This window comes from Melitaea cinxia, chromosome 25 (genome assembly GCF_905220565.1).
Source record: "Melitaea cinxia chromosome 25, ilMelCinx1.1, whole genome shotgun sequence".
Classification (NCBI taxonomy): Eukaryota; Metazoa; Arthropoda; class Insecta; order Lepidoptera; family Nymphalidae; genus Melitaea; species Melitaea cinxia.
In genome coordinates, this window is record NC_059418.1 from 11267119 (window position 1) to 11292800 (window position 25682).

Below are 25682 nucleotides of genomic sequence, written 5' to 3' on the forward strand. Positions count from 1 at the left end.
AAGCCAGCCCTGCGGTCACTAGCCCGCCTGCCCAGCGTGATGACTATGGGCAAAACACATGAGTTCACGCATTTTTGGCGTGAGCTTGTGGAGGCCTATGTCCAGCAGTGGACTGCAATAGGCTGAAATGATGATGAAGTGACGAACTGACAGCTCATATCGCTTCAGCCTGTACTAACCAACCTCTGGGCATAGGCCTCTTTCCCCATGTAGGAGAAGGATCAGAGCTTAATCCACCATGCTGCTCCAATATTGGTTGGCGGATGACAGCTCATATTTTATTTTATTTTATTTTATTAGGTTAGCTTATAGCTTATTAAACTAAAACTAATACAGAATCGCTTACTATCAGGTGAGCCGTATGCTTGCTTGCCGACCTAGTTATATATATAGAAAAAATCTACTATAAGCATGTCAGTGACACGAACGCACGAGATTTCACCCATTCAACAAGCGTCTAATGCGCACAGCCGTTGCGCGTGAGTCATGAGCATGTCGGTAACGCAAACCCATAAGATTCCCCTACCAAAGAGTGCCTAACGCAGCTAAATTCACCGTATCTTAGTTTTTAATACCAGTACACGCTTAAGCCTATAATATCCCACTACTGGGCATAGGCCTCTTTCCCCATGTAGGAGAAGGATCAGAGCTTAATCCACCACGCTGCTCCAATGCGGGTTGGCGGATATATTCCCTACTATGAGTAACGATCGCTATCAGGTGTACGTGATAACAACCGGGACCGACGGCTTAACGTGGTCTCCGAGGCACGGTGGGGAGACCCACAAGGACTGCACAAACACCCAGACCACGGCAAACACCTGTATGGCCAATACAAATGTTTGTCATGTGCGGGGATCGAACCCGCAACGGCCAGCGCAACAGGTACAATCCATGGCTGTAACCGTTGCGCCAACGCGGCGTCTAATACCAGTAAGATGTCGCTTACAGACGAAAATTTTGAATATTAACACTAAAATAATTGTGTTTGCTCGCAAACGAAAAAAAAACCGACTTCAATTACATCGAAGAGTAATACAACGTAGATCGACGAAAAAATAGTAATACTTTGTTCGTATTCCATATAACGCGACATTATAAAATTGTAGAATTATATAATGTTCTACTGTTATTTCTAACATTTTGTTAGCGATTGTAGGCAGAAATTTCATAAAAGGCCCGTCGTCGATTCGCGCGAAGCGCTGACATCGCTTATTACGGCGGGTTTTTTAGTTGAAGCGGATTTATATTGAATTACGGTTTATGTTTTTTTTATTAAAAATATGTAATGTTCATGTTTTCACACAGCTCCGATGCACGACTAGAGTTTACCCCTTCAGATCAACTGTCTAAATAGGCACAAAAAGGCTTACTAGTCTAAGAAATATATTATTACTATATCAAATTGTAAATAAATGAATCCAATAACGCCATCTATCGGAACCTAATTGCGTTATTAGAAAACGTCTGAACGCCATCTCTAACAAGGTCATTCGTTCAGTAGATTTTACTGTTCAATTTTTTCATTCCGGGGCCTTAAATGAAAATCGATTCTTAAGGAGAAAACTCCAAAAACAGTCAAGTAAATACGCCATATCAGATATAGCTCAAAAAGTTCGAGTCAAATCTCAATTATATTTAAATGGGACCACATGACAAGCACCACCTACCGATTAAATAAAGAATCATCGATATCGGTCCACCCAGTAAAATAGTAATGAGGTTAATATAACGTTGGTCGACGTAAAATAGCCAAGTAAATACCCAGTATTAGCGATAACTCAAAAATTAAAAGCTCAAATATATTTATAACGAATAAACTGCTACTCTCTACTCTAGTGGAATATTGTAATTTGATCGATAGTGAACGAAGTAATTTCATTAAATTTTGATAGATGGCGTTGTGGCAAAGTATTGAACATGACCACAGTCGTCTTAACATCGTCATGTAAATACGTGTCATCAAAGATTACTCAAAAATTGCTCATTATATTTCAATCATATTTAAAACGAACGACATAGCCAGTATTAGCTTTTGATTTATACAAAAAAGATCAAAATCAGTGCACCCAGTAAAAAGATATAACGTATAATACAACGTAGGGTGACGAAAAAACCGTCAAGTAAATACGCAATATTAGATATAACTCACAAATTACGAATCAAATCTCAATTAAATTTAAATGGGACCACGTGACGAATAGTAGCTTTTAATTTATATAAGAAACGTCAAAATCGGTGCACCCAGTAAAAAGTTATGAGGTATAATACAACGTAAGGTGACGAAAATAATGTCAAGTAAATACGCGTTATCAAAGATTAATCAAAAAGTAGTTATCAGATCTCGATAAAATTTATATGTGACCACATGATAAACATCAGCTTTCGATTAAAGTAAAAATTATCAAAATCGATACACCCAGTAAAAAGTTATTGCGGATTTTCAAGAGTTTCCCTCGATTTCTCTGGGATCCCATCATCAGATCCTGGTTTCCTTATCATGGTACCAAACTAGGGATATCCCCTTTCCAACAAAAAAAGAATTATCAAAATCGGTACACCCAGTAGAAAGTTATGTGGTATAATACAACGTAGGTCGACGAAAAAAGCGTCAAGTAAAAACGCATTATTAGATATAATTCGAAAAGTAGTTATTAGATCTCAAATAAATTTAAATGGGACCAATCGGCACACACCACCTTTCGATTAAAACAAAATTTGTCGAAATCGGTCTACCTGGTCAAAAGTTCTGATGTAACATACATTAAAAAAAAAAAAAAAATACAGTCGAATTGAGAACCTCCTCCTTTTTTGGAAGTCGGTTAAAAAGCAGATAAAAATGAATATTATATCATGACAAATAGAGCCTAAAATCCTTTAACATTACCTTTCCACGTCAGAACGTAATAAGGCCATTAAATTGCGATTAACTTATTGTTCTTACATTTCGTAATAGTTTGACGTTGGAAAGAGATAAAGTTATGGATTGGTACGTGTTAGAAAGAGATGGGTAATAGGAAATGATTTTTTTACTAAACAATGAGGATAAGTGTAGCAAAGAGACAAAATATAAACTAGTGTTATAAAAAATGTCTGCCATATTTAAAGACGTACTCCGCTAACAATAAATTTGCTAGATATCTAATATATAAAATTCTCGTGTCGCAGTTTTCGTTGCCATACTCCTCCGAAACGGCTTGACCGATTTTGATGAAATTTTTTGTGCTTATCCGGTATCTATGAGAATCGGCCAACATCTATTTTTCATCCCCCTAAATGTTAGGGGTAGTCCACCCCTAAATTTTTTTTTTATTTTTTAGACAAAATTTTTAATTTCTATTCTTTTATGATACAACATTAAAAAATACATATAACCCTAAATTTTCACCCTTCTACCACAAACCCCTATTTCTTAATAGCGTTTAGCGGCAAGACAACGTTTGCCGGGTCAGCTAGTGTACTTATAAATACTTATAAATTATATGATAAGCCCGTTAGCGCAGTTTGTAGTGACCCTAATTTCTGCTCCAGGGTTGTGGGTACGATTCTCACCCCGAGTCTGGATATAATACATATATTTATTTATATGGGTATATATGTATTATTTATATGTATGTTTATTGAAAATAAAAATATATGTACAATATACCAGTCGGCTGTTACCTATAACACAAGCATTAAGTTGCTTACTGTAGGAACAGACGACCGTGTGTGTATGTTGTAGATATTTATTAATTATTTATTATTTACTTATATTTATACCACGTGTAATGATGATAATGATGATACCACGTGTACTCACCTACGTACCCAAAAAATAACAACTTTAATTACATATATAATTAATACAACGTAGGTAGACGAAAAAATAGTCAATATGCGTTTTTAACCGACTTCCAAAAAAGGAGGAATTTCTCAGTTCGACTGTTTTTATTTAATGTATGTTACATCAGAACTTTTCACCGTGTGGACCGATTTCGACAATTTTTTTTTAATCGAAAGGTGGTATGTGTCAATTGGTCCCATTTAAATTTATTTGAGATCTAATAACAACATTTCGAGTTATATCTAATAATGCGTTTTAACTTGACTATTTTTTCGTCGACCTACGTTGTATTATACCGCATAACTTTCTACTAAAAATCATCGAAATCGCCAGTTGAAAATTCTGAGGTAACATGTAAAAAAATACAATCCAATTGAGTACCTCCTCTTGTTTTGAAAGTTTGTTAAAACTTACGTTTTATGATAGGACTAACTCGTTGGCGCAGTTTGCAGTGTCCCTGCTTTCTGTTCCTGGTGTTGCGGGTTCGATTCCCGCCTCTAGTCTGGGTGGAATAGATGTATTTATGTATATATAAGTATTATTTATATCTAATAAAAAATATGTAGTTGTATCAGTTGGCTGTTAGCTATAATACAAGTATTAAGATGCTTTCCGTAGGAACAGATGACCGTGTGTGTATGTTATAAGATACTAGCTGACTCGGCGAACGTCTTGCCGCTAAACGCTATTTAAAAATAGGGATTGGTGGTAGAAGGGTGAAAATTTAGGGTGGTATGTATTTTTCAACGCCAAATCATAATTAAATAAAAAATATATTATTTATCTAAAAATTAAAAAAACAATTTAGGGGTGGACTAACCTTAACATTTAGGGGGATGAAAAATAGATGTTGTTCGATTCTCAGACCAACCCGATATGCACACAAAATTTCATGAGAATCGGTTTAGCCGTTTCGGAGGAGTTTAACTACAAACACCGCGACACGAGAATTTTATATATTAGATTCATCTAAGGCCTTAGTAATGTCAAAATTATTCATGTGTAAGTAAGGCCTTAATAATATTTGTAACTCGTTGTGCTTCGCGGTTTCATCCCTATTATTGTGTATATTGTAGATATTTATTTATACTATTAGTCGCCCAGAGGTTGAAAATCGACCATAATTAATTTTAATTATAAGTTTGAACATAATTAATGTTCTGTTGTCAAAGATTATACTTCTATAATAATATACAAAAAAGTATATATGCGTCTGTGTGTCAAATACATATATAGTGTGTAATTTTTTTTTAACTTATTTATTTAACGTATTTGTATGCATAATTTTTAACAAAATATTTATATTTGCACTCCTTCCCTATATAAACTATAAGTGTGCGAAATTTCACACTCCTCCGTTCGCGCGATTATCGTAAAAAGGGTTACAAGATTTTTGCTTCACGTCAACCTGTCAAAGCCACTGAGTCAAACTTCATATTTGGCCATTGTTTCTACCTACGTTGTTAGTATGCGCTGAGCAACTTTCCATTTGTATTTCCATTCCACGAAGGTCTGGCTAGCGCGCTCTGAAGCTATTGAAAACCATGCGATCGTATCGAGAACCTTATCCTTTTTCTGAAGTCGAGAGAAAATTAATAAAACTTGACGCCAAAGTTAGCACAGGCAGACCTGAGTCGTCCCAGATGAAATACATTATAATATCCGGAAGTGAAGGCTACATGACACTTCCGCTGTCAAGAAGATCGATATAATATTTTACCTTCAAGATGCATGTAATGAAAAGGTGGTTCTAAAGGTCACTAAAGGTCATCAACTTGTTCAGGCCTTACAAATTACTGACTGAGTAAAAACATTTTAATTGTGAACCAAAATTAACAATAACTTATGTGTAATTAAATAAAAAAAATTAGTATTATTTATTTATAGTTTTGCACACAAACACATAAATAATAAAAAGCGTGTGTGTGTACAATTCACACGGCAAAAGTGAAACTTCTGATAATTGTGTTTGCTCGTAAATTAAAAAAACCGACTTCAGTTACATCGACAAGTAATATAACGTAAGTAGACGAAAAAATAGTCAAGTAAATACGCGTTATCAAAGATTACTCAAAAAGTAGTCATCAAATCTCGATGAAATTAAATGGGGCCACACGACACGCGCGACCCTCCATCCAGTCGAAACAAGAGAGGTAACTACATAAAAAATACAGTCGAATTTGGAACCTCGCGCTTTTTTTGAAGTCGGTTAATAAAACAGACAAGATTGTTTGTTTGTTTATTGAAACGCGCTGTTCTCAGAAAGTACTGGTTCGTATTGAAAAATTATTTTTTGTATTGGATAGCCTATCTATCGCGAAAGGCTATTTTTACAACCCTTTTATTAGCTTGGGTTGTATGTATGTAATGGAATCTTTGAGCATAATTTTCACCAATTTACAGAAGTTTGATTTATTTGAAACTTTGCAGACGTATCAAGGACCGATGACGATGCAATAATTCAATAACAGTTTTCCAATATCCTTATTAGGACCGCCAGGATTAATAAATTCTTTCTTGGACCCTCTGTAAGGAAGTAAGAGAGATAAGGCTAGTGCGTGATCTACGCATGCCATTTCTGCAAATAATTAATTGAAAAATCGAACTAAAAATAAAAAATAAATTATAGTTTAAAAAACTAAAAAAACACGCTTTTATAGTTTTTTAAACTATTATTTTATATTAAGTTCCTTACGGCAGGCTTGAAATTTGGCTGGGCGACCGAACTGAAAAAAATGTGATACTAAAGCCGTAAGAAAAACATATAACGGAAGTGACGTAATATCAGTCACACGACTGTATAATATGACGTTTGAAAAACTAAAATATTACTAGTAAACTTTTTTTTAAATTATTTATGTAATTTTTACTGTCGAGAAAAATAAATAAAAACATGTTTTTTATTTCACTTATAGTTTGAATTATTATTATTATTGTTTTGTTTGATTAATTTTATTTTACGGTATTTGTTATTTTCTAAAATACTAAATTTCCTAAATACTTTTATGTACTTAATTAAAAACCAATCAACAAAATTAATAAAAAATCAAGAACTAGAAAATATATATAAAATTCAACATTTTTTTTTTCCTAATTGTGTCGCTTCTATACTATCTGAAGGAACTTCGTTCCTACCTGGAGAAGGAATTGTGTAGGTTTTTTACTCCGAAACAAGAAAAACACAATACATTTTAAAATACGAAGGAATTCACATACATATAAATAATACATCTTGTCGGACTGGTTTTATAAATACCACAGGTTCATACAATAATCGTATGTTAATACCATATGTCGGTTACATGTAGCGTATTCTGTATCGTTATATCATATACGAATCGATTTGTGATTTGAGATTCGATGAAACGAGAAATTCGTTACGATAAATTTGATAAATAATGTGTATTAGAAAATGAGATGATTCCATCAACATTACTGCGCAAAAACCAGTGCTGTGACCGTTGCGCAAACGCGAATTAAAGTATCGAATGGAATATAATCTACAGTGCACTTTAGTGCACAAAATGTAAAACTTGTTCCCTTTTAACCGACTTCCAAAAAAGGAGGAGGTTCTCAATTCGACTTTTTTTTTTATGTATGTCAGAACTTTTGACCGCGAGGACTGATTTCGACAATTTTTTTTAAATCGAAAGGTGGTGTGTGTCAATTGGTCCCATTTAAATTTATTTGAGATCTAACAACTACCTTTCGAGTTATATCTAATAATGCGTTTTTACTTGACGCTTTTTTCGTCGACCTACGTTGTATTATACCGCATAACTTTCTACTGGATATACCGATTTTGACAATTCTTTTTTTGTTTGAAAGGGGATATCCTTAGTTTGGTACCATGATAAGGAAACCAGGACCTGATGATGGGATCCCAGAGAAATCGAGGGAAACTCTCGAAAATCCGCAATAACTTTTTACTGAGTGTACCGATTTTGCCTATTTTTTCGTCGATCTACGTTGTATTACTCGTCGATGAAATTGAAGTCGGTTTTTTTTCGTTTGTGAGCAAACACAATTATTAGTGGTTATTTGTCGCAGTCGGGTTTTTTGTTTTCTTAATAATTAATTTTTATTTATGCCTGTAGCCCCTTTTTATGCCTCGGGGCACCTCGTATCCCCTCCCTAAATACGACCCTGCTATCACATATTTACGTTGTAATAAATCTTAATACACTGTACCGAGTTGATTCATCGACCTTGTATCTTTTCCACGTAAAGGCACAATTATGTTACTAATGCATTCTCAGTAGAAATTGATAGTTTGTAAATAAAACGCTTTATGCATACTAATTTTATTAATGCACCTTTTTTTATATTACACGTAATTTATATATAAGATTATAAAGCTGAAAAGTTTTTTTATATAAAGGCACTAATTTTAGGTTTTTTTTTCTTTATATGTTACTAGGTCGACAAACAAGCGTACGGCTCACCTCGACACCAGCAATTTATACTAAGCTAACTCTTAAAAGTGAACTTTACAATAGAGGCTTAAAAAAGGAAAAAACGTGATACATTTTATATTGATTAAGAAACTTATTTGAAATTTGGTGTCTTCAATAGTTAAGTTATTCATTGCAATTTAACAATTTTTTTATTACATATAAAAACAAATTTTATCAAGTTCGCATTAAAAAAACAAACTTATCGAAAAGTCGAATTGGCGTAGTATAAATTGTTGGTGTCGACCTGATGGTAAGCGATTACCGTAGCCTATAGACGCCTGCAACACCAGAAGCATCGCAAGCGCGTTGCCGACCCAATCCCTGATCCCCCAGGAGCTTCTTAGGATAACTCACTACTTACTAAAGTAGGTTTTCGGAGTTTACTCTTTAAGGATCGATTTTCATATCAGACCCCGGTATGAAAAAAATATGAGGTGTAAAATCTACTGAACGAATGACATCGTTACGTTTTTGTTAACGCCATCTATCGGCACCCAATAGGGTTAGATGGCGTTATATGATTCGTTTATTTACCATTTGATATGATATTTTTTCTTAGACTAGTAAGCCTTTTCGTGCCTATTTAGACAGTCGAACTGAAGGAGTTAACTCCAGCGTGCGTCGAAGCTGACACACACACTTTTTTATATTATAAAGCTAGCAAACAAGCTTATGGGTTAACCTGATGGAAAGCGATTGATTTGATTGATTTTTAAATATCTTTATTAAATCATACAAGTACACAAAATGTTTACAAAAGCATCACTTATTGTTAACATCATATTTATTAATACATTTTTAGGCTAACTCACCTTTACAAACATATACGTTGAACCACAAAAAGTAATTATAACATATTTACACAAAAAAACACTTCACATGTATGAGTAGTACAATTAGTACCTAATTTTAGGTATGTGCCGTTTGTAAAACGTTGCACATTTTTAAAATTTACACTTAATACTTATTACACTTAGAAAATGAGTGTAAAAATAAAAAATAAAGAATAGATTTACAAAAATATATGTACTTATTAGTTTACAATTTTATAATAGAAATAAAAATAAATCAATGTGGGTATGTAGAAATATTTACTGAGCTTTGGATCGACATACGCAACGCAAGCCGGTCGCTTGTTGATTCATTTGGTTATGATTCATCAAGAAAGTAGTGATGTGGTAACCTGTACCTGTTGTATGTATCGATATATGGTAATGTTCGAAGTTTGCTACGACAAATCGATGAGACCAGAATATTAGGGTGACCTGGGATTTTATTTTTATAGAAATTGCGAGATATTTTAAGTATATAATTTTTTAAACTTGGATAACTAATATGTTTATGTAATCTTTTGAGGTTAGTCCGAAATGGGGTATTATAGGCAATTTTAATAGCTTTATTTTGAATGGTTTGTAATTTATTGTATTTTGACTCTGGTATACTACACCAAACAGGAGCAGCGTATGTTAAGCATGGTCTTACCAACATTGAGTACATTTTCATCTTAGTGGACGAGCTAATTTTTGTCTTTCTGTTAAATATGGGCCGTAGTGCGTTTATAGCCTTGACACCCTTAAGAACCAGATTATCGGTGTTTTTACTCCAGTTAACTTTGTCGTCAATTATTGTACCAAGATATTTGACTTGACGACTCCAAGGGATGATATGATCATTTATTTTAATTTTCTTAGATGGTACCGAACGTCGTCTAGAGAACATTATACATTCAGTTTTATTGGAGTTTAACTTTAGCTTCCACTTGGTAAAGAAGTCACTGAGTAGATCAATGGAAAGTTGTAGCCGACCGATCACCAAATCACAATCCTCCGATGTTGTATATGATGCTGTGTCATCAGCATAAATAGCGAGTTGTGTATGTGGCTGTTTGGGGATATCGTTTATATACAGTGAAAAGAGGTATGGACCCAAAATTGAGCCCTGAGGTACACCAGCTGGTATATGTTTAAGAGAAGATCTATGATCGCCAATGGCTACCGAAAACGAACGGTTGACCAGATATGACTGAACCAGTTTTACGAGTCCTGTTGGAACATTGTACATTAATAGCTTATGCAATAGTCCTTCATGCCACACCGTATCAAATGCCTTCTCAATATCTAATAAGACCATACCAGTACACTTCTTTTGATTCAAACCATGAGTTATTTGTTCACTTACTCTAGCTAATTGTTGCGTGGTCGAATGATTACGACGAAAACCAAACTGTTCCGATATAAGTAAATGATCCGTGAATTTTCGAAGGTGCATTAGGATTACTGATTCAAACAATTTGCCAAGGCTAGGTAGTAGACTAATGGGTCTATAACTTTTAGGACAGGAATCGCTTTTTGCCGGTTTTTTAATTGGTATCATTTTTGCGGTTTTCCAAGAAGATGGATAATAACCCAATATTAAACATCCATTAAATATTTTGGTTAGTAAGACAAGACCTTTTTGTGATATATTTTTTAGCAGGTAGTTTGTCAAATCATCTATACCAGGGGCCTTACGAGATTTGAGTTTGCTAAGTAATCTCTTTATTTGTGATGGCGTAACTAGTTTCTCAGGTATAAAGTTATGGGTAGATTCGAGACCCTTGACGGACTCAGCAACTCTGTGTTCAGTTTCGGAGTCACTGTACCAAGACTTTGTAAGGTTCATGTTTTCCAGGAATACATCTGCCAGCACTTCGCACTGTTCTTGTGTGGTGGAAGTAGTGTGACTATTGCTTATTTTCAATGGAGGTATGACATTTGGTCTAGGGTTAATTGATTTGACAAATCTCCAAAGATCGGATGAGGGATTATCTACGCTTGCTAATTTCCTGTCCCAGAGGCTATCATTAAACTCCTTTATTTTATTGTCGATTATATATTGCAAGTTATTAAATTTAGATAAGAGATATCGTCTTAATCCATTGTTGTCTGCCTTGAGAGAAGCTCTGCGGCAAGCATTCTTGAATTTAATTAGTTTTCGTATGTAACGAGGAAGCAAGATTTTACCGTAAGCTTTAGTTACAGGAATACTAAAATTACGGGCATTGATAAGGGTGTTAGACAAATGTTCTATGTTGTAATCTATTTCAGACACAGATTTGAATGGTAAATTATCAAGAGTGATATTTTGATTGATATAATTTCTATAATTATTCCAATTAGCCTTAGTATAGTTAAATGCGAGGTGAGATTTGCGAGTGTAGTTACTATTAATCATAAAGAAGACAGGAAGATGGTTCGATGATAAGGAGGTGTAGGCTTTTACTTCAGATATATCTTGAACGCCTTTAACCACGATTACGTCTGGTGTTGATTGGCTGTATAAAGCATTATAATGAACTAAAGTTGGAGTGTTAGGTGCAAAGATGTCATATTCATTGTTAATCATATGATTAAATAAAATATCGCCATGCAAATTCGCCGCAGAACAGTTCCAGTAAGGATGCTTTGTATTTAAATCACCCATTAGAACCACTGAAGTATAAGAATTCATTATAGCATCCAGGTCACTACACAACAACGGGAGGTTCGGAGACTGATAAGCAGCAATAAAGGTCACCTGGCCACAAGAAAGCTGTAACTGTAGTCCTATGCACTCTAGATTGTTTATTTGGGGGATTTTTATTGGAGTATGAGGAATATCGGTCTTTATTAAAATGGCCACCCCCTGCCCCCTCCCTTCGTCTGTCTTGTCCTGTCGGTAACAATGAAACCCAGGTGTTTTAAGATTAACATTGGGTGATATTCTGGTCTCGCATAAGGCAATAACGTCTATTTTAAGAGTACTTACCAAATCCCAGAGCTCAGTAATCTTTCTACGAATGCCATCAGCATTCCAAACTAGTAGGCGTAATGTATTCGCACTAAACATATTGACCTAGATGGGTTAGGATAAGAATAACCTTATCCATCATGTTCGTACATGCGACAAATTCATTTTTAATTGATTTAATTGCCTTAAAAATTATTAGCATATCTAAGGTTGCTTGATCATCTTTATTGGAGAATTGAGTACCAGTGGGATGTTTTTGGTTCTTTAAGGCTGCTACTTCATTCCAGGGGCGACCATCAACGTGTCCACCTATCAATGATTTAGGTAAAATTTTGGTAGTTTGAGATTTTAAATTTTTCTCCTGGATAAATCGAAGGTAGTTCATTCGTACACTGCACTGTCGATAATTTGCAGGATGACTTTCTCCACAATTGCAACACTGAGCTGGTTGTGTGCGATCCTTTTTTGGGCAGTCATTAGTAAGATGTTGTTCCTTACATTTGACACACCGGGGAGTAAGATTGCAGTTCTTCGATGAGTGTCCAAATCCCTGGCAACGAAAACATTGAGTTCCGTATAGGTTTTTAGATTGGTATTTACGTATTTGAATTACACAATTGCTAATGTATTTTATTTGCTTGAAGCGCTTAATATCACTACCAGGAGGGAGTTGAACAAAATAAGGTGGACATGTGGTATTACTTCCATTCGGTGTTTTCATTTTGCGAACAATGACATCAGCAAACCCAAGAGCGTTGAGCTCTTCCTGTAAGTACGGCTCAACGTAAGCTGGTAGTCCAAAAATCACTGCTTTAGATGTTCTCTCATCTTTGCGTGAGAAAGTGTGGTAGGGAACATTTTCCGACTTGAGACCCTTTTTAACGGCTTCGTGACTTTCTGGGGAGTAACAACAAACTGCAACTCTGTTATTGCCTCTATATTGTAAATGAAAGGTTGTGCTATATCTACTGATAAGAACCCGAATATCTTCGTGACTCCATTCTTTTTTGAGTTCTATTACAATAGGTGGGGTCTTATGTATATTCTTACGGGCAGTAGTAGCATCTTGAAGTCGTTTGTTTGGGTTATCTGCCGATGAGTTATTGGTTTCCAAAGGGGTGAACCGATTTGTGGTGTTTGTTGGGACCGATGCATTTGCTTCCGCCGGACGTGCAGGTCTCTTTGGTATTTCCCAATGCGAGGTGTCACTGGGAAAATCGTTAGGTCGTTTCCCAAGTGAATTCGATCTTTGCAGAAAACGCTCCATGATAACAATAACCTAATCAAAAGTATCGATATCGAGGAGCGTGTTTCCCATCACTAAATTTTTTCTCACTAGTTTTAATAATTGGCTTAGCAAACACGTACGACTACGATGAGCGCGTACCATATACTGGTGGATGGAAAGCGATTACCGTAGCCTATAGACGCCTGCGACACTAAAAGCATCGCAAGCGCGTTGGCAACCCTAACCCCTCACCCCGGAGCTCTGACCACCTTACTCATAAAAGCAGTAATATTTAGCTGTGATCTTCTTTGTGGATATTAAATGCTATCTCTATGTGCTCTGTTCAAATCGATCCTTATGTGTATGGATTAAGACGGGACAGAACAGAAAATGTCCTGTTAAAAGTGAGGTATTACACAGCAGCCAATTTCCCGCTCAAAATATGTAGCAGCCCGACTGGGGTAGTACCTCGACCTTACAGAAGATCACAGCTCAATATTACTGTTTTCAAACAGTGTTTTGTACTAGTTGATGAATAAAGTGATCAGAACTCATGCGGGGAATTGGGGACAGGATCGGCAACGCGTTTGCGATGCTTCTGGTGTTGCAGGCGTCTATAAGCTACTGTAACCACTTACCATCTGGTGAGTCGTACGCTTGTTTGCCGACCTAATTACAAAAAAGGAAAAAATAATATAGCAGCCCGAATGGGAAAGTATCTCAACCTTGCCAGACGACCATGTGTGTTTGTTGAGCATGGAATGAGAAATAAAATACAAGAAGAATTGTTTACATAGATTTATTACATAATCATATAATATGCTATGTAATAAAAAAGCCAAGTATGAGTTAAATATACGTATAATGTAATTGTTTTATAATAACACATAGTATTATTAAATGGTATGGTATTAATAATAATACATACATTTTTATAAAAACGCTTCAGCCTATGATACCCCATTGCTGGGTTTAGGTCTCTTTCCCCTTGTAGGAGAAGGATCAGAGCTTAATCCACCACGCTGCTTCAGTGCAGGTATATTCCCTAGTATGAGTAAGTCAGGTGTACATAATAACAATCGGGACCGACAGCTTAACGTGCTCTCTGACACCCATAAGGACAGCACAAACGTCTAGACCATGGGAAACGTCTGTATTGCCTATACAAATGTTTTTAATGTGCGGGGATCGAAGTTGCAACCGCCAGCGCAACAGCCACAAACCAGTGCTGTGACCGTTGCGCCAACGCGTCGTCAAAAGCGTATTACTTTATAATATTAGATTATTAATTAAACAAACGAATTAACATAAATCAGGCTTTTCCAAATTATGGGTTGCGTCCGACTGGTGGGTCATGGACGAATTTGAGTGGGGTCCTGTATAACGACATCGATCGACCGACCGACCTGAGTGGGGCCCTGTAGAACGACACCGACCGGGTCGACGGTTATTTAAGTTATTTTATCATATTGGTAACGGTTGAATTTCCTAGTCTCGAGTTTGGAAAGTTGTATTAAAAGTGTCGTAGTCCATATGGGGGTCGCTGCTATAAATAATAAAAAACCGTGTCGTGTCACGGGACACCAGATAGGAACGAAGTTCCTTATTACAAAATATTAATTTCAAGTTCTAGTCGAGGTATAAAGAAAATAATTATTCGGGTATACATTTTTTATTGTGATTTTTTTTATCGATAAAAATCAAAAAATCTATTTTACACGATTCACTTAACACCTTTATTTTATTTACGACGATTTATATAAATATACTAGCTGACCCCGCAAACGTTGTTTTGCCATATATTTTATAAACCTTCTCAATCCCCCCCCCTTATAACTTAGGGGTATGAAAAATAGATGTTCGATTCTCAGACCTACCCAATATGCACACAAAATTTCATGAGAATCGGTCAAGCCGTTTCGGAGGAGTTTGACTACAAACACCGCGACACGAGAATTTTATATATTAGATAATAATTATCGAATGATACACTAATAATAACAAACTGCAATAATAATAACAGTCATCACATACACGTAGACTTACGGTTTTTTTTTACGTTACGGACGTTTTTGTCGGCTAGAGTACCCATCCGTAACGCCCCATAAGGAACTTCGTTTCAATAACATGATAAAAATATTAATTATGTTACTATAATGAGGTCATAAAATAGTGTTATTAGAGGATGCCACCCACTCGACATAGCGTTGCAAGATAACCATATGATAACACAATAAATATGACAATTATATTAAAATTCTTTGCAAATAACAACCATTATGTGTTTGTGGTAAAAGGCAACGCTTGTAACTAGTTCGAATCCCGCTCGAAGCGGATTTTTTTAAGTGAATGTAAAAAACCGACTTCAATTATATCGACAACTGACAAGTAATACATAGGTAGACAAAAAAAATGTCAAGTAAATACGCATTATCAAAGATTACTCCAAAAGTTGTAATCAGATCTCGATGAAATTTAAATATGACCACATGATAAACACCGGCTTTCGATTAAATTAAAAATCATTAAAATCTGTACACCCAGTAAAAAGTTATGCGTATTTTCGAGAGTTTCCCTCGATTTCTCTGGGATTCCATCATCACATCCTGGTTTCCTTATCATGGTACCAAACTAGGGATATCTCCTTTCCAACAAAAAAAGAATTATCGAAATCGGTTCATAAACGACGGAGTTATCCCCGAACATACATTAAAAAAAAACATATATACGGTCGAATTGAGTAACCTCCTCCTTTTTTTGAAGTCGGTTAAAAAGGAGAAGGTTCTCGATAAGATTGTATTTTTTTTGTAATGTTACCTCATAACTTTCTTGTTTTAATCGAAAGGTGGCGGTTGTTTTGTGATCCCATTTAAACTTGATCGAGATTGAAATTTGATTACTTTTTTTGGAGTAATCTTTGATAACGCGTATTTACTTGACATTTTTTTCGTCTACCCACGTTGTATTGCTTAATTGTCGATGTAATTGAAGTCGGTTTCTTTTCGTTTGCTAACACAATTATTACAAAACGAACAGATATTTTCCCGCTATCCTAGGTAAATATAAAAAAAAATATTATCTATATATATAATAACATGGTAGGAAAGTCAAAACTGTACATTGAATATTTTTTTTAAAGAATACTTGAGGTGTGATCTACAATCGATACCGAAGCCAAATATATAGTTTTTAGAATTTTTGTCTGTTTGTCTGTATGTATATCCGGGATAAACTCAAAAAGTACTGCATGGATTTACTTCAAATTTGGCACGAATATTATTAAGAAGTCGGGTCAACATATAGGCTACATATCACGCTATCACCTACGGGGAACGAGTAGTGAACCTTTATGTCTTCAACGCATTCTGTAACAACGTGTAATCTAACGACGCATATTTGAATGTTGTTGGTATTATGTTAATAACCATGTCATAAGCTAGCTTCACACTATAAATAAAGACATTCTGTAGTATATTTAGTATCAGCGTTGCACCCGTGCGAAGCCGGGGCGGGTCGCTAGTTTGTAATAACTAAATAATTTAGTCCGAAGGAAACAAATCGTTAACTGCCGTTTTAAACGTCTATTACTATTGCACTAAGAATATTCGAGAAAGATCTGGTTCATTACAAACAAATTAATGAAAATACGATAAACACTACATCGTAAAAAACAAATCCACAATTAAGTGTCTAATATCTAGGTTGTCCTCCTTTTGTAAAGTCGGTTAACTGCGATATATTAAAAAAATGAGGTCGATCTGTCTGTATCTTCAAATTACACGTACTGTTGGAAGAAAAAGTTTAATAAAATGATATATTAACAAAATTATGGTTGTAAGAACCTCCCCTGGTCTACTAGTAGATGTAGGTTATAATTAGGAGATTTTGTATGTATTATTCTGTATTAAGTCCATGTTTAACCGGTTACTGTTAATTATTTATATTGCTTGACGACGCGTTGGCGGTCACAGCACCGGTTTGTGGCTGTTGCGCTGGCGGCTGCAGGTTCGATCCCCGCACGTGACAAACATTTGTATTGGCCATATAGTTGTTTGCCGTGGTAAGGGCGTTTGTGCTTGTTTATTGTGTGTGTTTCCGGACCCCCGACACAGGATAAAAACCTATTGGCGGCCGTTGAGTGTGAGGCGTTTATTAGCTACGGCAGTAAAGAATATAGCCACCTCCTCTCTTCCCGTGGGTGTCGTAAAAGGCGACTAACACAGTTCCACTACCACCTTGGAACTTAAAAAGCCGACTGATAGCGGGATAACCATCCAACTGCTGGCTTTGAAATACACAGGCCGAAGACGGGCAGCAGCGTCATCGGTGCGACAAAGCCAGCCCTGCGGTCACCAACCCGCCTGCTCAGCGTGGTGACTATGGGCAGCACATGAGTTCAAAAGTAAAATCGTATAGTCCAATCGGGCGAAGCCGCGATGGAAACCTAGTATATATATATATATATATATATATATATATATATATATATATAAATTTTCTTTACTGTCAGTACTTAACTGTAATTCAAAATTATAACCTAATTCAAACCGCAAAACTTTTATAGAATTTTACAGTTAAGTTACTTTGATTATAACATAAAACCATTGATTGGAATTTGACCCAGACGAGGCGCAGTTATTTCAATAATACGGTTACAGAAATTCTAATTTAGAATCAAGTGCGTTGCATTTTGTTTGCGTTCGACTTTCTACTAAAGTTATAAGTATTTTAGTTTATTAGTTCATACTCTGTTCCCCAGGGTTTTCATCATTACCCCAGGGTTTTACATGCGTCAATTTGAGCAAATAAAATAGAAATAAAAAGTGTGTGTCAGCTCCGACGCACGACTGGAGTTTACTCCTTCAGATCGACTGTCTAAATAGGCACATAAAGATCTACTAGTCTAAAAAAAATATGAATACCATATCAAATGGTAAATAAACTACTCAAATAGAAAACGTACCCAATAGAGTTCCGATAGATGGCGTTAACAAAAACGTAACGAGGTCGTTCGCTCATTAGATTTTACTTCTCATATTTTTTCAACCCAGGGAACTTATATGAAAATCGATTCCTAAAGAGTAAACTTCAATAAACTCTAAAAGCCTACCTTAGTAAGCGAGTTATCCAAACAAAAGAGTTCCTGAAATTAGCCTTCATATAAACAAAATTTTTAGCTTTATAATATTAGTACAGATTTCTTGATTAAATTTTTAACAAACTTTTAGAAATGGATGAGGCTTAATTTGACTGTTTCTTTTTTATATGTTTCATCATAGCTTTTCCGGGCTAACCAATTTTGATTATTGTTTTATTATTTGGAAGTTAGTGCTTGTCATGTTGTCGACGCATCTAAATTTAAGCGAGATATAACAATTATATTTTTTGATTTGATTTTTTTGATTTATTCCTAATAATGGGTATTTATTATTACTTTTCGACATAATTGAAGTAGTTTTTTTGAAGTTATACTTCTCTTGGCACGTTATGGGAAATGACGAGAGTAAAATTTTACGTTGTGCGCGAACACCATCACTACCCTGAAGTGAGCTAGTCACCGAAGAAGAAGTTCGCAACGCGAAGTTAGCTAGCCAATGAAGTATGACTTCTTACGTGCGTGCATAAGTACACACATACTTATTAATTTCATTTTCAAGCAAATAAAATTATTTAGTCGTAAGCTGGCGCTTGTCAATGTCCCGTTTAAATTTAAGCGACATCTATTGAGTCGTTTTTGAGCTATCTGGACTTATGCGTATTTGAATCAATCGATCAATCAAATTAATTATACAAATATGGGATATTAATTTATTATTATCATGATGTCTGTTTTTTAGTAAAACTATAACTAGGCCATTAATATACAGGAAAAAGGCAACGAACTCGATAAGCATTTTAAGCAAGGTTACAACAAAGGTCGGCTGACAATCTCGTTTTCTTCAGAGTATTCAAGTGACGTAGCGCCGCCATATTGGATAATTGTTGATACGATATATGTTTCATTGTTTCCTTTGTAAACATTCTTACAAGAAAGTTGTATTTGTAGTTGATTTTATATAGCCTATTAACATCTATATCATAATCAAAAAACTGAGGAGATTGTTTGTTTGTTTTAACGCGCTAATCTCAGAAATTCTTTTTGAATTGGACCGTTTACCGAGAAAGGTAAAATGCCTTAGGCTATATCAGCCCATAAATACTTTAGTACGTTTTTTCCTCAAATTAACGCGGATGAAACCGCGAGCCACAACGAGTTACAAATATTATTGAAGTCTGTAGACTTAGACATGAGTAAAGCTGTACTAATATTATAAAGCTTAAGAGTTTGTTTGGTTGTTTGAACCTAATCTTAGAACTACTTGTCCGATTTGAAAAAATCTTTCAGTGTTAGATAGCCCATTTATTAAGGAAGGCTATAGGCTACATATCATAACGGTAAGACCAATAGGAGAGGACCACCAATGAAGAATGTTTCAAAATCGTTCTTTTTTTTTCTTTTGAGAGCTTCCCTAATTAGCCCAAAGGAACTATTCTACGCGGACAAAGACGCGGGCAGAATCTAGTAAATAATAAGAGTATTTTTTTTAAAGAGTACCTGCGGATTTTCTTGCCGGTTCCTTCCTACATAATCTGCATTCTGAACCAGTTGGTAGTTTATTTTTAAAACTAATTAAAAATTTGATTCGTTAAATGTCGATTCGAAGGTGCTTATGACGCTTATTTGAATGGAGATATTTTTGATTTCCCCCACTTCCCGTGGGTGTCGTAAGAGGCGACTAAGGGATAGCACAGTTCCACTACTACCTTGAAACATAAAAAGCCGACCGATGGCGGGATAACCATCCGACTACTGGCTTTGAAATACTCAGGCCGAAGACGGGCAGCAGCGTTTTCTGTGCGACAAAGCCAGTCCTGCGGTCACCAACCCGCCTGCCCAGCGTGGTGACTATGGGCAAACCACATGAGTCCACGCCATTTTTGGCGTGAACTTGTGGAGGCCTATGTCCAGTAGTGGATTGCGAAAGGCTGCTGTAATGATGTTGATGATGATTTTTGATTTTGATTTGAATTTATAAATTGTGTTATTTTCTTTACAGATACATAAAATGACAAAATGCTTCGGATCAGCTACGCTATCCTTCTCATCGTACTTGTTACTGACGTGAGGAGCCAATTTTACGGTATGTACCTTATGTGTATATTAACCCCGCAAACGTTGTTTTGCCATATATGTTATTAACCCCCATAACCCCCCGCGCCTTATAACTTATTGGTATGAAAAATAGATGTTGGCCGATTCTCAGACCTACCCGATATGCACAAAACATAAAAATCAGTCCAGCCGTTTCGGAGGAGTATGGTAACTAACATTGTGATACGAGAATTTTACATATAAGATGTATGTATCGAAGACAGCGTTATTCTAACTATTGTCAGACGCGTCTAATAATGGGATAATTAAGAAAAGGAACTACGACGTAAACGCCATTATCTTCGTTTTAATGATTTTCACAAATTTCATCACAATAGTGAAACGCGTCGACGTCTTGTCATCTTGACCGCATTGCCCAACATTCAGGCAACCTCAGAATGCCGTCAAACTCACATTCGTCCGTAATAATGACTGTCTCTGACATATAAAAATGCCTCAATAGCCCCAGTGTAATTTACTCCTGTTCGTGAATGCACAGTACAGAACCAAATATCCACCATACAACAAACATTTGTATGGCCCCTACAAATATACACATATTTTGTAACTTGTACAGATATGTTTATCGCACACGTGCGGGTATCGAATCGCCAACGAGCTGTATAAAGAGGGTAGATAAATGATTGAGAGGCAAAAAATTACACTGTAATATCCCACTGCTGGGCATAGGCCTCTTTCCACATGTAGGAGGAGGATCAGAGCTTAATCCACCACGCTGTACCAATGCAATGTTCCCTACTATGAGTAACGATGGCTATCAGGTGTACACGATAACAGCCGAGACCGACGGCATAACGTGCTCTCCGAGGCATGGTAGGGAAACAAACAAGGACATACTACTATTTCTGAATTGTATACAAAAAATTAGTTAAATAGGACCATTAGTTTAAAAAAGAGACCAAAAGAATGTACTTGAACTCTTGACGTTATAAATTGATCAATCCCACATATTTCTGTGATCTTTCTCCAACAGATTTCTTCTCGGCGTTCCAACTAGTGCATTCGACACCGCGCTACCAATATGACATAACAACGAAAAGACCCAAGACTGAAAAAGTCATAAAAACCACCGAAAATCCAAGAATACCTTACATCGAAGATGTATACAAAGATATTTACAAAGAAAAACAAAATCAAAACTCTGATATCGACAATGTTCGCGTCACAACTGTGAAACCAATCAGGAAAACCACAAAACAAATATCTAGTCAAAATTATAGTCCGAATTCCAGAGAAAGAATTCAGAATAAAACTCCGAAAGTCAGAACATCAAAACCAAAAGAAATAACCGATAACAGAGGAATAGTAAACATTAGATCACAATCTGGAGATGATAGAATTATATTTGACGATGGTAGAAGAAATACCGTTATAAGCTATGAAACAACAAGACGATACCAAGATTATGAGTCAAAGAAGTACCAAACTGAGTATCCTTTTACAATCCGACCTGGTGTTAAGCCAGCTGTTGTTAATGGGCCACCAATTACAAATAAGCCAGCGACGCAGAGACCGAGTTTTGAAACTAAACCGACGCAGGAAGACATCACAGTCAGTCCAGAACTCATTATTGGACCAAATGAAGACTACATGACTACAGTTGAAAAGAGAAAATACATTGAATTAGCTGAAAAAAGTAAGTTAATTTATTTGTTTCTTAGCAATTACAAAAATAAAATATTCTGTTACACTAATTGGTGACGAACTACATCTCGCTAAGCTTTTTTTTATATAACTAGGTACAATCGTACGGCTCACCTGATGTTGCCATACAGCTCACTTGACCTTTATCACCAGAGGAACATAATACTGCTTGAAAAGAGTATTATTTAGCTGTGATCTTCTGTAAGGGCTTATTATAAAATAAATTTAGCTGAGGTAGGGCACAGCAGGAACCGGGGCGAGGTGGCGAATGCAAGCGCGACCCCACTTCGCCCCACCCAAGCGGACGACTGCTCACACGTGGTGGTTTTTAGTCATTACGAGTCTGACATAACCCTCTGGCGCCCTCACGCCGGAGGGTATCCATGAAGGATTTTCCCCACGTAAAAAAGGGCATAGCAGGAAACCTCGTACAAAAAATCTGGAGCAGCTCGACTGGGGTAGTGCCTCGACCTTACAGAAGATCACAGCTAAATAATACTGCTTTCAAGCAGTATTGTGTTCCTGTTGGTGAGTAAGGTGACCAGAGCAGGTGAATTTGGGATAGGGTCAGCAACGCGCTTGCAATGCTTCTGATGTTGCAGACGTCTGTAAGCTACGGTAATCGCTTACCATCAGGTGAGCCGTTCGCTTGTTTGCCAACTTAGTTGTATAATAAAATATATAACTATTATGTAAATTAATATGTGTTAGGTCAAACACCTTATATTTTTCAAGTAATTAAATTGTTATTTATATACTAATTTGAAAGTAAATGACGTTGACGATTAATGACGCTGACGCACAAAGGAGACTGAGAGCGATGTTTTATAGCGCTTTTTAACCGACTTCAAAAAAAGGAGGAGGTTCTCAATTCGACTTTATTGTTTTTGATGTATGTTACCTCTGAAATTTTTACTGGGTGGACCGATTCCAATTATTTTTTTTTTAAATCGAAAAATGGTGCATTTCCATGGTGCCTGTCATGTGATTCCATATAAATTTGATCGAGATCTGACAAGGACTTTTAAGAAATCTTTAATAACGCGTATTTCCTTGACTATTTTTTCGTCTACCTACGTTGTATTACTTGTCGATGTAATTGAAGTCAGTTTTTTTTTTCGTTTGCGAGTTAACACAATCATAGCTGCTTATGCAAGACAAGTATAACAGTATACCAGCAGTTACTGCATTAAAATGAGTAGCAAACGTCTATTTATGCCTTGATTGTAGATTTATTGTTTTAATTATTTATAATTTGATTCATTTCATAGAACATTTTGATTTCTAAATATCATGGAAATCGTTCTTGGAAAGTAAACTCCGGTCGCGCGTTGGAGCTGACACACGTACAGTACCCGGCCCCTCTCACCGGTGATGCTGTAAGAGCCAGTAGGGCCAACTGTAACAGTCATTTCGAAAAAAAAAATTTAATAAACTAGCACGGTCCAGATTTAATTGACTAGGTTGACTAGCCCGTTGGCGCAGTTTGTAGTGACCCTGCTTTCTGCTCCGGGGGTTGTGGGTTCGATTCCCACCCTGAGTCTGGGTGTAATGTATATATTTATTTATATATTCATATATGTGTTATTTATAAGTATGTTTATCAAAAAAATGTAGCTATACCAGTCGGCTGTTACCTATAACACAAACATTAAGTTGCTTACTTTAGGGACAGACGACCGTGTGTGTATTGTGTAGATATTTATTTATTTATTTATTTATTAATACGGCGTTTCAATATACACACACACACACACACACACACAATTTTTATAATTTTAGATAGTTATCATTATTAAATTATTGTTGTTTTTAAAATGAAATAAAAATTATTTTGTCGAAGAATATAACTGGTTGGTGAAACGGTCAGCAAAATATTTTTAAATAAATTAGCAATTAATGTCACGACAGGTTTTTTGTTTACTGTGTATTTCTAAAATTTATTTCTATGGTAATTGGTAACCTTCTAGCGTTATTTCCAATACGGAATATCGATTAAAAAATTAGCCTCGAGTTTTATTATAATGAGTTCAGAGTTATAGATGAACGAACATCGATCCTTTTCGTATATTGGCTGGATCCACTGTTGTTGACTATAATAATTGTGTTTGCTCGCAAATAAAAAAAAGCCGACTTCAATTACATCGACAAGTAATACAACGTTGGTAGACGAAAAAATAGTCTAGTAAATACGCATTATCAAAGATTTCTCCAAAAGTTGTAATCAGATCTCGATGAAATTTAAATTTAACTACATGATAAGCATCAGCTTTCGATTAAATTAAAAATCATCAAAATCGGTACATCCAGTAAAAAGTTACGCGGTATAATACAACGGTTAATAGGTCGTTGAAAAAATAGTCAAGTAAAAACGCATTGTTAGATATAACTCGAAAAGTAGTTGTCAGATCTCAAATAGATTTAAATGGAACCAAATGACACGCACCTTCATTCGATTTTTTTTTTATCGAAATCGGTCCACCCAGTCAAAAGTTCTGATGTAACATACATAAAAAAAATATAATCGAATTGAGAACTTCCTCCTTTTTTGAAAGTCGGTTAAAGACTAATTGGGAATTACCATTATAAAGTAAAAATCATTGAACTTGGATTATGAAAAATGTTTAATAAATAAACAAATTTATTTGAATTACGTAAAATAAATAACTGTCGTCATTTATCTTTGTAAGTTTTATCCTTAACATTTAAACATTGATTAGGAAGTATGTTTAAAAAAAAACAAATAAAAAAGTGGAAATGAAAAAATATTACTTGTACATTTATGCTGACGCTAGACCATTTCCTTTGCTCTAAGGTTGCCTGGAAGAGATCGCTTTTTAGCGATAAGGCCACTCTTTGTACCTAATGAATATATTGTTAATATTTTTCTTTCTTTGCTATGTATCATTTCTGTTTTTGGTGTACAATTAAGTGTATTATTATTATTGTTATTAAATACATCGACTAATTAAGGTTGCATTAAGTAAAATTGATCCTTAGATTTTTATTTAAATTTTCGTTTTGTCACTCACCATCACTCACACTTCAGCCTATCGCAGTCCACTGCTGGACATATCCACAAGTTCGCGCCAAAAATGTCGTGAATTGATGTGTGTTGCCCATAGTAACTACGCTAGGCAGGCGGGTTGGTGACCACAACCTGGCTTTGTCGCACCGAAGACGCTGCTGCCCGTCTTCAGCCCGTGTATTTCAAAGCCAGCAGTTGGATGGTTATCCCGCCATCGATCGGCTTTTTAAGATCCAAGGTGGTAGCGGAACTGTGTTATCCCTTGGTCGCCTCTTACGACACCCACGGGAAGAGAGGGGGTAGCTATATATTTTCTTACTGCCGTAACCACACAGCAGTTTGTAGCTTTATGACTTTCTATTCATATACAGTAATAGTTTTTGCAACCGTGCGAAGCCGGGGCGGGTCACTAGTATAAGATGTATATAAATGTTGTAGAAATAAAAATAGCAACAACAATTCATAAAACTTTTAATTTAATTATGAATAATAGGTGCTGTTACAAACAAGAATAAATT

The 25682-nt window shown here is 35.7% G+C and overlaps 1 protein-coding gene across 1 annotated transcript in view; it reads left to right on the forward strand.

Moving 5' to 3' along the window:
- The window catches only part of LOC123666237, a 49646-nt gene that overhangs the window by 12955 nt on the left and 11009 nt on the right, over positions 1-25682 (forward strand). Inside the window, exons 2-3 of the mRNA XM_045600415.1 lie at positions 20377-20460; positions 21466-22128. Of these exons, the coding sequence (XP_045456371.1) occupies positions 20394-20460; positions 21466-22128 (730 nt within the window). The 5' untranslated portion in view covers positions 20377-20393. The remainder of the gene's footprint in view (positions 1-20376; positions 20461-21465; positions 22129-25682) is intronic.